Consider the following 11350-nt stretch of genomic DNA (forward strand, 5'->3'; position numbering starts at 1 on the left):
CTGAAGGATGAGTCAATTAGCTGGGAAGAGGAAGGTGAGTGGGGGTAAATGGAGGAGAGCATCCAGGCATAGAAAACAGAGTGTGCAAAGCACTTTGGTGGGAAGGAAGGTAGTTCGTTTCAAAAACAGAGAAACCCTGTTGAAACAGTGTGGTTGAAGTACAGAGTATATAGTAAGCCATGGTATGGCATTTGCCAAGCCTATTGGAGCAATACAAGCAAAAGAGTGCCATTGGAAGATATTAAGGATTTTCAAAGGAAGCAACAAGATCTGTTTGTTAAAAAAAAAAAAATCACTTCCAGAGACTGAATTTTAGAAGGAAAAGTAGGGAAGCAGGGGGGTTGGTTTGGAGGCAGTTGCAGTGTCCAGGCAAGCGGTGTTGGTGGCTTGGCCTGAGGTGGTGGCAGTGAGCTTGGAGAAAAATTAGATATACTTAAGTAATGAGAAGCATGGAATTTTAGAGCTGGAAAGTACCTTTAAAAAACACCATTAATCAAAAAGTAGAAAAATAAAAATGAATAAAAGAGTTCACAGGCTAATTAGCTCAGTATGAGGGGCTCTTTAATATGTTTATTGAATAAAAGAAGGAAAGACCTACAGAGAAATGTTTGAGAGGGAGAAATAAAGATGGTAAATGCAAGACAGTTGAGGTAAAGAGAGACAGAGACACACAGAGAGAGAGACAGAGAGAGAAATGAAATGAGACAAAGTAAGAAAGGTGTGCGAGTCTGAGAGGTGTGAGGTGGGAGAGGAGTAAGAGGTGGGCAGAGAGATGCAAAGAAAGACTAATTGCTGATGCTGGACTCCAAGAGGCCTGGAGATAGGGTACAAAGGTTGACTAAGAGAGAGTGGAATGAAATGGGAAGTGGAAAAGGCAGGAAGGGGGACATAATAAAAGATGAGGGAGGAATGAGTGAATGGGGATGTTGGGAAGAGGTATCCAGAGGAAGGATGGGGCAATAGTTTGGGAAGAGTGAGAGAAGAAACCTGAGGGTGAGTTAGGAGTCTGACGGCTGAATCAAAGGTCACATTAGAGCCAGGTGTTAGGGAGGGCAGACCGGGAGAGGATGGGAGAGCTCACACAAATAGGCAGGTCCTGCCTCAGAATGAAAGAAAGAGAAAAGTTTGCATGGCTGGGGGGAGTGGATAAGAGGGAAAGGTGAAGGACAAATTTGGAGACTCCAGGGAGGGAATGAGGGGTGTGGCCAAGACCCCGACGGAGGCGTTACCCTGCTCCCCACCCTCAGCTGGTTTCTGGTCTCTGTGGTTTTTCCCTTGTTACAATGACCCTTGATGCGGGAGGGGATAGTGACCACCGGTGGGGTGCAAAAGGCCCAGGCGTTGTCATGTCTGGGGCTGGAATGCGGGGCCAAGAAGATGGGGCCCATGCCTAGAAGCCGGGTGTCCGTTGGAGAGCAGGGTAGAAGAGCGAAGGACAGAGGCGCGGGGTGGGGCGGATGCTGGGGAGGCAGCTCTGGGAGTGGCGACTCCAACAAGGCTGTTGAAATGGGAGTTCTGAGGGATTGGAGCAAGGGCCACTGAAGGTGGGATCCGTTAGGATCGGAGACTGAAGAAAAGGGAGAAGAAAGAGCAGAAGGTGGGGGGAAAATAGGGCGGGACAAAGAACGCCTGGAGTAAAAGCCAAGAGTCCCTTCGGGGGGGAAAGGCGGAGCGATGTGGCTGGCCGGAGTCGTCCCCTACACTCTGGCTCCGCAGCGTCGCTGGCGCATCTGTTGGGGAGAGGGGAAGGGGCATCCTGGTGCCCAAACGAAGTCCGGTTTCAGAGGGGCTGACTTGAGCGTGGGACCTCCAAGAAGCTTCCGCCTCCTCCCCACTGCGGTCAAAGCCGGGCAAGTGAAGGGGCGTGACCCTGGTTGGTGCTCAGATTTCTTCCTCATTACCTGGGCAAGGAGGGGTGGGGACTGGGACTTCCGGCCTAGGTGAGTGTCCCTTCGGTGACGTCAGGTCACCCTCCCCGCCCCCCCCCGCGCTCCCGGTGCCCGCGGGGACGCGCCCCCGACGCCCTACATATACCCAGGTGCGCCGCACCTGTCCGCTCGCACCTGCCCGCTCACCGCTGAGGTTTCTAGCACAACCTCTCTTTCGCACCGCCTCTCGCTCACACAGCAGCCTTGGGCCCAGGGTACTTTGGAGACTTCCAGCACCCAGGACCGCGCCTGTACGGCCCCTCTACCTTTTGTTTGGGTAGGGTCGCGGAGAGCCCCAGAAGGAAACACCTGGCCTTCACAGATCGCCTTTGTTGGCCAGCAGTTCTTCGGTCGTAACCTGTTCTCTCTACTGTGAGACCTTTGCACCGCCAGAGGGGCGATTTGTGTTTACTTCGGGTGATATTTGCAGTCACTCGACCAAAAATTTTTTGACTTTTCGGGCGACTTGTAACTCCACCAAGTTGTCTTTTGTGGGGTTGCCCCTCGTTTGTTTGTTTTACTGCAGAGGCGCCCGCCCAGCGCCCCCGGTCTTTTCTGAGGGCGGAAATGGCCAATTCGGGCCTGCAGCTGCTGGGCTTTTCCATGGCCCTGCTGGGCTGGGTGGGCCTGGTGGCGTGCACCGCCATCCCGCAGTGGCAGATGAGCTCGTATGCGGGCGACAACATCATCACGGCCCAGGCCATGTACAAGGGGCTGTGGATGGACTGCGTCACGCAGAGCACGGGCATGATGAGCTGCAAGATGTACGACTCGGTGCTCGCCCTGCCGGGTAAGGCCGCGGGACCGACGGGGCGGACGCGCCCAGGGCGGAGGTCACGGGGTGGGGTGCAGGGTAAGGTCTGGGCCCCGCTGTCCGACGCCCTTGGTTGCCGGGGAGCCGGCGGGGAGAGGCGGAAGCGGTGGGGATGGGGCTGTGGTGCTGGCCAGAGCCGGCTGGGGTTCCGGCGGCCGCACGTGCTCCACCCCCAGACCCGGCCGGGAGCCCCTCTTCCGCCTCTGGTTTTTCTCATAGAGGCCGGGATCTTCTTCCCTCCCCCACCGCCCTGGGCAGGCAACGACCTCCGCCGCTCCCGCCCTTTTCTCTCTGACAAAAGGTGGCGCCGCGCCGAGGCCACGGGTCGGGCCGAGGGCGGAGGAGTCGTACGCTCCGTCAGACTTGGGCTGCCGCCTGCGGCCTCTAATCTTATCGGCCGATTAGCCGAAGCCACAAAACCACTGGCCTCGATAGTGGGGTCAGAACTGGGATGTGGGCCGTCATCTGTGGCCTGCGCGAGGTCTCCGGTGAGGCCGTTGCCTCCGGTTCTTAGTTGTCCCCTTTCACCCTTCCCCCTACCCGGGGCAGTTTCATCGAAACCTGGGCGCCCCGGGCGGGTCCTAGAGCAGAGCGGGCGGGGCGGAGCAGGATGGCCGCGGAGTCGGGAGGGTACGGGATCCACTCTACTTCGGCCCGGGACTTGGACACCGAGGGGCCTCCAGGCTGGCGGCGGGGTTCAGCGGCCGTTGCTTAGTGGGCGCGGTCGGCGGTTCGAAAGCTGGAACGGTCCGAGGGCCGTCTGCACTCCCAGCAATGACGGCATTCTTGCCCCTTCCCCGCAGCGGCCATTCAGGCCACTCGAGCCCTAATGGTGGTATCCCTGGTGCTCGGCTTCCTGGCCATGTTCGTGGCCACGATGGGCATGAAGTGTACACGCTGTGGGGGAGACGACAAAGTGAAGAAGGCCCGTATAGCCATGACTGGAGGCATCATTTTCATAGTGGCAGGTGAGTCACAGGTCCAAGGTGGGCTCAAGGGCTCTCCTCTCTCCCATCCTGGAGTGAGGGTGAGCAAGGTGGTGGTTTGGGGGCTCACAATATCTGAATACTCATTCTCTCTTCAGGTCTTGCTGCCTTGATAGCTTGCTCCTGGTATGGCCACAAGATCGTCACAGACTTTTATAACCCTTTGGTCCCCATGAACGTTAAGTAAGTATGGGAGCCCTGCTTCCTAAGGGGTCCTGGGGCTGGGAGATGCAGGCCAGGGTTTCTGACCCGTGTTCCCCTCTCTCCATAGGTATGAGTTTGGTCCTGCCATTTTCATTGGCTGGGCAGGGTCTGCTCTGGCCCTCCTGGGAGGTGCACTACTCTCTTGTTCCTGCCCTGGGAGCGATGGCAAAGCTGGGTACCGCGCACCCCGCTCCTACCCTAACTCTGCCAAGGAGTATGTGTGAGCTGGGACCCCCTTGCCCCTGCCTGGTAGCCCATGGGTGTGCCAAGACACCTGCAAAGACCTGGGGCAGAGCTCAGCCTGTGGGCAGGGTCCGGAGCAGAAGCCTTTGGTCACTCCAGTCCTGCACACCATGTACAGTTCCCTGGGGGGTTGGGTGGGGGAGACAAAAAGGGGTGGGTGTGCTTTTTGTACAGTAATAAAAAGTATGTTTTGGAAAGCAGGCTTTTTTTCCTCCTTCAGGGCCTCTCCTTTCTCCCTACACAGATCCTTACAGGAAGCCTGGAACCTAAAGTATACCTATTTCAGCTAAATATACACTTATTGAGCACCAACAGTGCCAGGCTATCTCTGTTCCACCATTTCATTGTCATTCAGGTCCCAACACTTTGACTATTAACTAAAAGAATCAGGTGTTTGGTTTCCTCCAGTCCCTTCCACTCCCAATTCTTGCTTAAATAGCTAGCAGTTTTTTAATTAAAAAATAATATTTTATTAGGCTTGGAGGAGGGGTTTCCTAGTCTCTCACCTTCCCCTCTGCCCCCATCCCACATTCTGTCATGATTGAATCTATTTCCTGGCTCATGGGTCACAGGGCCTCCATAGATACAGGGAACAAAGGTGGGAGAACACAGGGTAAGACTAGAGGGAATATTGGAAGGATGGTTATGGGCCCAAGATCTACACACTCCCCCTCCAATTACAGTCTAGTCAAATCTCATGACCAGTCAAATATCTAGGTCATCATCTGGGTCCTCTTGGTCCAGGTCATCATAAGCATCTGGCTCATAGAAGACGTGGCTGGTTGCCTGGCCTGAACCAGGGCACAGTAGAGCCTGCTGTCTGAGGAGAGATAAGGGGAGAACTGGTGTTGGTGAGGGTGGGTAACAGTCCTATCCAGATACCCTCTACCTGGTGACTGATTCCCTTTGTCCTCCATGTTTTCTTGGTCCAAGTTCCTTTCTCTGAACTCCTTTAGTTAGTACTGAAGCGCCCTCTGGTACTGAAATACTCTTATACTGTTCTAATAATTCTCTTAAGTTCTTAGTAGCGTGAGGGCAAGGATCCTGCCAGTCTTGCTTCATCCACCCACACACTGGGCATAGAACAGGCATTTACTAAGCCCTTATTAACCTGCTTTTGCCCTCTGCATCTAGCTTCCTGTTCTCGCACCATTGCTTGGAGACAGGGCCGCTTCCCCAGGCTCTGGTCTGCCTCAGCCTAGGCCCAGGTTGCTCTGGGAACAACCCTGGAGCTGGGACCCAAGGCTCTATTGGAGAGAAAAGAGACAAAAGCCCTTTGCCATTGTAGTATGGGTGGGTAGAGAACCACTCCCCCAACTTGGGTCTGGAGATGGACTTCAGCCCCTATAAAGTCTGAGAGATTAATCAATAACTTGTTGTTGCCCCACCTCTCAGGCCCAGATGCTGGGCTCTACTCAGGAACCCGGGCACATAGGACCCAACCTTACTTTTCAGAGCTGAACTGGAAGGGCAGGGTCAGGCTATCTTTGGCTTCTTTCTCTTTCTTGGACAGGTGAAGGTTAAAGGTCAGAAGAGTCGTGGGATCCACCTGTAGGTACAAAGGATGCTGCCACTCTGCTCCATCTCTGACCCCACCCCTAAACTCTGCAGTTCCTATTCTTTTTGCCAGACCCCCAACTCTATTCCCTTGTTCTGGCTCTGGTATTCTTAGATACCAGGGGTGTGTCAGGATCTGGGTGGGGCTGGATCTCTAGGGAGGGCCCCCCTTGGAGATCCACGCTGAAGTCAGGCAAGATGGAGAACCACTGAATCTGGGGAAAAGAAAGAAGAGTATTTGAAAGTTTTCCATCTTACCAAACAAACCAGAGAGAACTAAAGACCTAACACCCCCAACCCCCAATCAGCTATATAACTTAACTGGCTACTTTCAGCTCTTGCTCTCCACCTTTCAACCCTCCTTTAAACCTCTCCATATGGAATTGTTCCTTATCCCCCCTAGTAACCTCTCCCAGTCTTTTCTCCTTTTTCATTTCCTGGAAGGCACTGTCTTTCAATGGTTAAGCTGACTGGATCCAAGTTTCCCAGGTTGCAAAATGGAGATAATAAAACAATTTATCTCAGGGGCTGGCAGACTGGCGCGATGGTTAAGAACTGGCTTGGGACGCCAGAGGGCCCCGGTTCGGATCCCACATATGAGGGCCAGTGACACTGCCCTCCACAGCTAAGATGCTGAACAACAGCTCAACCTGGAGCTGGGCTGCCGTGAGTCACCGGCGACGGCATAGGCTGCAGCCCCTGTGGCAGTGGGTTGCCATGGGCTACCGTGAGTAGCTGGCAGCCAGCGTGAGCGGCCAGCAGCCACAGTGAGCGGCATTCCAGAAGCCGGTGACTGATCTGCCTCGCCCGGGAAGAGCACAATGATGGTGCCAACTTGGGCCAATGAAGCAACGTCCTCCACAACTAGACTGAAGAACAAAACGACAGCAACTTGTCTGTTCCCCTTCCCCCAACTCCCCAATTAAAAAAAAAATCTTTAAAAAAAAACCCAAACAATTTATCTCACAGGGTAGCTGTGAGGAGTAAATGAGGGGAACAATGAAATGATTAAAGCACAGAGAAGTGTTCTATCACATCAGCTTTATTATTGTTCTTCCCTTCTGACCCCAACCTCTAGTCCTCCCGTGCTTCTTCTGACCTTATGTGTTGGGTGCTGTCGGGGCCTCCGATAGAGGATGTGAGCTGAGGCCTGGCCCACTCTACCACTCAGAGTCACCTCAGTCTGAGCAAGGCTGCTCAATGCTCCCATGGGGCCTGGGCCATGAAGCTCTTCATGTAGCAGGCCTAGCACACGCACCTGCTTTACTGGGTAGCTGTCATCTAGAGAAGGACAAGAAACAGGGCACAGGGCAATAGGAAGCATTCAGGGTGGATACCTGGGATCAAACAGGAGGAAAAAAGGAAAGAGGCCCACATTTCCATCACAGCTCTGCCACAATCCTGACTTTGGCCAGCTTCATGGCCCTGCTCTGAGCCTCTTTCAGCCCTCACCTTTATAATGTACTTTCTTATTTCACTGTAAATCTGATTAAGGCACCACTCTGACTACAATTCCCAGGACCAACTGATGGAATTAACTTTCATCATCTGGTCCCTGCTTTATGTCTTACATACTGAAGTACTTGCAGTTTTTGGAGCTTGCCAAGATCCTAGTCAGTGCCTTTGATTCCCTCCCTTTCGGGGAGCATTTACAGAGTGTCAGGCACTGCACCAAACACTTTAACTTTTCAATCCTTACAAAGGTTTGAAATTTTTTAGGTTGAACTATATGAAATTGCTCATATTTGACATTTGATCATTAGTGAACTACAAAAACGGCAATTCCACACTTTTACAAAGGAAACTAAAGCACTGAGATCAAGTACCTTAACACAAAGCTGGGTATCTGACTCCAAAGCCCATGCCAATAGCCACAGTGTACTTCGGGGCTAATCCAAGTGCCGTTGGCCTGGCCAAATTTTCCTGGCTGACCCCTTGCCAAGACAGTTTGTTCCTTTAAGGTACTCTGGACATGTTTATCATCATGGCCCTTATCAGAATGTCTTGTAACTGCTTGTTTACTTGTCTGTAACCTTTATGGGGCTTTGAGCTGCTGGAAGACAAGGAACTGACTGCCGTTAGTCTTTGTTTTCCCATTATCTAGACTTGTATCTGACACATTGTACACTGTATGTATTTAATGTTTGTTGAATGAATGAATGAGTGAAATGCATGAGTAAAAAAGAACCTGAAAGAGAAAAAAGTGACTGGTAGGTGGCATTATAGAGAAGTCAAGAACTAGTATAAAGGTTAAAGAGATGGAAGAAGGTTCACTGGGAGATCCCTGACATGTTTTTTCTTAGGGTAGAAAGGGGTAGGTTCCTTGGCAGGGGGAAATGTATGAGGGGAAGTAATGAAGGAGGGGTCTCACCAGGGCAGGTGTCCTGATGGCTCAGAGCATGCAGGGTCTGGCAGAGTGTGGTGCAGGGAAGGTGAAGCAGCAGCCAGCTAAGTGAATCAAAAGCAATGGTGACAGGACCAGGATCTGTTCTCCTGTACATGGCTCTCAAGACTCCCAGGGGCCCCCCTGGAAGGGCTTCTCCAGTCTTTGACCAGTTGAGAGGATCTCTGAAGAGGTCATGATAAACCAGCCTGCAAAGGGAAAATAAGAGACAACATAATACTGCCCCATCCTCCTAGTCTTGAAATTCATCCTGTGATCTTTGTGGCTCTGTTTTCTCGATTTTCACTAATATCTTAAATACCAATGAAAGGTTAATTACTGAGAGGTAGAATATAATGATTGAGAAAACAGACTTTGCCATCAAATAGCCCTGAGCTCCAATCTTGGCTTTGCTACTTGCCCAAGGTCACCTAAATAATAAATCACTTGATCTTTCTAGACTGAGTTTCTTCATTTGTAAAGTAGGGAAACCAACTTGACATTTAGCATAGACATACTAAATACTTGATAAATGTTAGTTATCATCACTATCAAATATTTCCTGAGCGGTGGCTAAAGTGTATAATTCTCTGGATGGATAAAGAGAAAGGGAAGAATGAGACATGGTTCCAGCATGCAGAACAGCTTAGAGAAGGTCAAGAATTAAATCATGTACTAATTTCAGAAAAACACAGCAATTCAGGGAAGGAAGACTGGTGTGGGGTAGAAATGCTGGAAAAGCTTCATGGTGGCAGAACTTGTTCACAGACACCTCCTTTGTATCTTCTGCTTCCCTTGTGAATGCCATCTTAACATACAGCATCACCTCTATCACAATGGCTGACACAAAATTAGGGTTCAACAGACAAAGGTAAACTACTGTTATTATCCATGGAGCTACCCAGACCAGAAAGTAGTCTTTCTTAACCAGGCAACATAGGTAGGTTCAGGAACTTCCCAATCTGGATACTACCCCACATTAGTCTATAAGTCTTGGAAATCTACCTGCTAAAGTTCTTTCACATTTGTCCTAAACTCTCCATCCCTACTGCCACTCCCTTGAGCCAGGCCTCTGTCACTTCCTACCATTATGCTCTAAGATTCATTAGAACAGGGATCACATCTACCTCATTCACTACTGTATCTCCAATGCCCAGCACAGCACCTGGTTCACATTCGGTGCTCAGTACATATCCATATGCATGAACCTGGATTACTGCAATAGCATTCCCACCTGGTCTCCCTATCTCCAGGCTGCCCTTTGCCAACCCATTCTCCACACTGTGGTCACCAAATCTTTCTAACAGGAATGATGTTATCACTCCTCTCCCAAATTTTCAGATGACTCTCCACCACCTTTACAATAACATCTAAACTCCTTTCGTACTCTGTAAAACCTTTTACTATCAGGTCTCTTGTTATCTGACCCCAGGAAGTTCTTCCACCTTCCATGAACACTTAGGTATGCCCTCCCATACCTCCTTAACTTTGCATATGCTGTTTCCGCTGCCTGTAGTACAAGTCCCTCAGTAGCTTGCATTTAAGTGTTGATGCAAGTTTGGAATCCATGTCTGGATTATGCATCACAAGATTCTGAATAACTCAAAAAGCAGAACATATTTATTCTTCTCCTCCAGTACAGCCTCTAGTGCTAAACTGTACTGTTGGCCTTTTATTACACTCTATTTCTCTCTCAATTTCTGCAGTCTCTGCTTTGGATTCTCCAGATACTCATCACTCCTTATCCTTCCTCTTACTAATTCTCGTGAAAGGCCTTTTCTCCTGAAAGATCCATATCCATTCATTCAAAGAGTAAGTAGCTGCAACTGTAAGAGAAGTTCCTTAGCAATAGAGATCCCATATCCAGTTAACTCTGTTCCAATTTGTACTTACTGGCTGTTAATATTGGCGTCAAAACCTTCACGAAACTCTTCCTCGCTCACTTCACAGCCCAGGATGTGGACTTGCTCCCCACTGAGGCACATATGAGGCAGTGTCAAAGAGTGGGACCCAGGCTTCCTTCCCGGGGAGGACGGGGAGACGCTGCAATACTCACCACAGTGCAGATTTCTTGATAAGAGCCTTCAAGAGACTGCGCCCCTCCCACTCCACAGAGTCTAAGAAGAGCGAGAGACCGATAAAACAGCGGGAGAATACTGAGTTTTCCACCTTCACGAACCCGTCGCAACCTCCACCCCTAACCTGTGACCCACGGTCCTTCCTTTCCACTTCCTTCCCTTGAGCCCAGTTCTGAAGCCCCTTGTGCCTGTGACCCCCTCACCTCGAAGCAGCACAAGGCCGCCAGGAGCCAAAAGAGATTCCAACATCTCAAACTCGCGTCCAGTCCCTTCACCGACGCACTCTGATGGCGTCACGACCAGCTGCTCCGCCCGGTCCAGGTAAAAGGGGCGGGGCATCCATGATCCCTCCCACCACTAAGACCTGACATCGTCTGGGATAAGAGGTGGTCACGTTCCATTTTCCCACAAGGGCTCGCGCAGACGGCCCCCTCCTGAGCCCTAGCGCACAACCATAGGGGCGACACCCCTCTCTACATTTTTACAATGACTAGGGCAGGAAGAGCGGTTGGGGCAGTTATCTACGGGAGGGGTTAGGTGGCCTTACAAGCTCGTTCGGCGGCCTGAACTCGGGGGCAAGTGACGTCACTAACCCCGTTCACCCCGTTCAAGGCGGGACCTGTTTTGCCCCAGGCCCCGCCCCATCGACACCTTCCGCGCGTGCGCGGTACTGCGGCCTTGTTCTGGGCACACTCCACTTTCATTATCCCCACCCCCATAGGCCGAATGGGGGGGGGACATGAAACCCGGTTAAGCGAATACACGTCACCACCGGAAGTAGTGTCAGACGGGAAGAGGAGGGGGGAAGAAGGGAGGAGGGAGCCCTTTGGGCGGTAAAATGGCGCCTGTCAGAGTGGGAAATCCTGCTGCAGAGACTGCAGCCCCTCTCCTCAGCGGCTAAGGCGCCCCAGACCTCGGGGAGGGGGAGGCCGCTCCGGGTCAGCCATCCGCGCCTTTCGGCTCCCCCTCCCCTTCCTTCCCCGCTCCTTCGCTCAACCGGTCGGTTCACTGCCGCGGCCCTTCGCGCACCCCTGCCCCCGCCCGCCCCATTCCCGCGGGCAGCCCCCTAGCGCGCCTGCGCAGCGGGCCACCCTTCTCTTCCCCCTTTCCCTCCCCCTTCTCCCTCCCTCTGTCCCTTATCCCCAGCCCCCTCCCCC

At 52.0% G+C, this 11350-nt stretch overlaps 2 protein-coding genes across 5 annotated transcripts; one reads left to right on the plus strand and one right to left on the minus strand.

Moving 5' to 3' along the window:
- The first annotated feature begins 2000 nt into the window (after nt 1-2000).
- On the plus strand, nt 2001-4362 carry CLDN7 (claudin 7). Its single transcript, XM_019664841.1, has 4 exons — nt 2001-2718; nt 3546-3710; nt 3827-3911; nt 4000-4362. The coding sequence occupies exons 1-4, from the start codon at nt 2496-2498 to the stop codon at nt 4154-4156; spliced, it is 630 nt and encodes a 209-aa protein (XP_019520386.1). The 5' UTR covers nt 2001-2495; the 3' UTR covers nt 4157-4362.
- Nucleotides 4363-4622: 260 nt separating this feature from the next.
- ELP5 (elongator acetyltransferase complex subunit 5) lies at nt 4623-10806 on the minus strand. 4 transcript variants are annotated; one of them, XR_002126482.1, is made up of 9 exons: nt 10397-10800; nt 10172-10232; nt 10009-10089; nt 8104-8324; nt 6832-7013; nt 5852-5947; nt 5624-5724; nt 5287-5422; nt 4921-4995 (listed from the first exon to the last, which is right to left on the minus strand). XR_002126482.1 is itself a non-coding variant. In XM_019664837.1 (8 exons), exons 1-8 carry the CDS (start codon nt 10530-10532, stop codon nt 4881-4883), a joined length of 993 nt encoding a protein of 330 aa, XP_019520382.1. In that variant the 5' UTR covers nt 10533-10799; the 3' UTR covers nt 4624-4880. The 4 variants fall into 4 exon arrangements, 3 of the variants coding, with proteins under 3 accessions (XP_019520383.1, XP_019520382.1, XP_019520384.1); XM_019664837.1 differs by lacking the exon at nt 5287-5422 and having other exon boundaries at nt 4624-4995; nt 10397-10799; XM_019664838.1 differs by lacking the exons at nt 5287-5422; nt 10009-10089 and having other exon boundaries at nt 4623-4995; nt 10397-10806.
- Between the last annotated feature and the right edge of the window lie 544 nt (nt 10807-11350).

The sequence above is a fragment of the Hipposideros armiger genome, unplaced genomic scaffold, assembly GCF_001890085.2.
Source record: "Hipposideros armiger isolate ML-2016 unplaced genomic scaffold, ASM189008v1 scaffold_431, whole genome shotgun sequence".
NCBI lineage: Eukaryota > Metazoa > Chordata > Mammalia > Chiroptera > Hipposideridae > Hipposideros > Hipposideros armiger.

Excerpts from the sequence above, each read along its gene's own strand:
- CLDN7 (XM_019664841.1), top strand. The coding sequence starts at position 2,496 with ATGGCCAATTCGGGCCTGCAGCTGCTGGGCTTTTCCATGGCCCTGCTG. Across the intron at positions 2,719-3,545 it reads CTCGGTGCTCGCCCTGCCGG|CGGCCATTCAGGCCACTCGA; the intron begins GTAAGGCCGCGG and ends CCTTCCCCGCAG. Across the intron at positions 3,711-3,826 it reads CATCATTTTCATAGTGGCAG|GTCTTGCTGCCTTGATAGCT; the intron begins GTGAGTCACAGG and ends TTCTCTCTTCAG.
- ELP5 (XM_019664837.1), bottom strand. The coding sequence starts at position 10,532 with ATGCCCCGCCCCTTTTACCTGGACCGGGCGGAGCAGCTGGTCGTGACG. Across the intron at positions 5,725-5,851 it reads CAGATCCTGACACACCCCTG|GTGGATCCCACGACTCTTCT; the intron begins GTATCTAAGAAT and ends TTGTACCTACAG. Across the intron at positions 4,996-5,623 it reads TTCCAGTTCAGCTCTGAAAA|ACAGCAGGCTCTACTGTGCC; the intron begins GTAAGGTTGGGT and ends ATCTCTCCTCAG.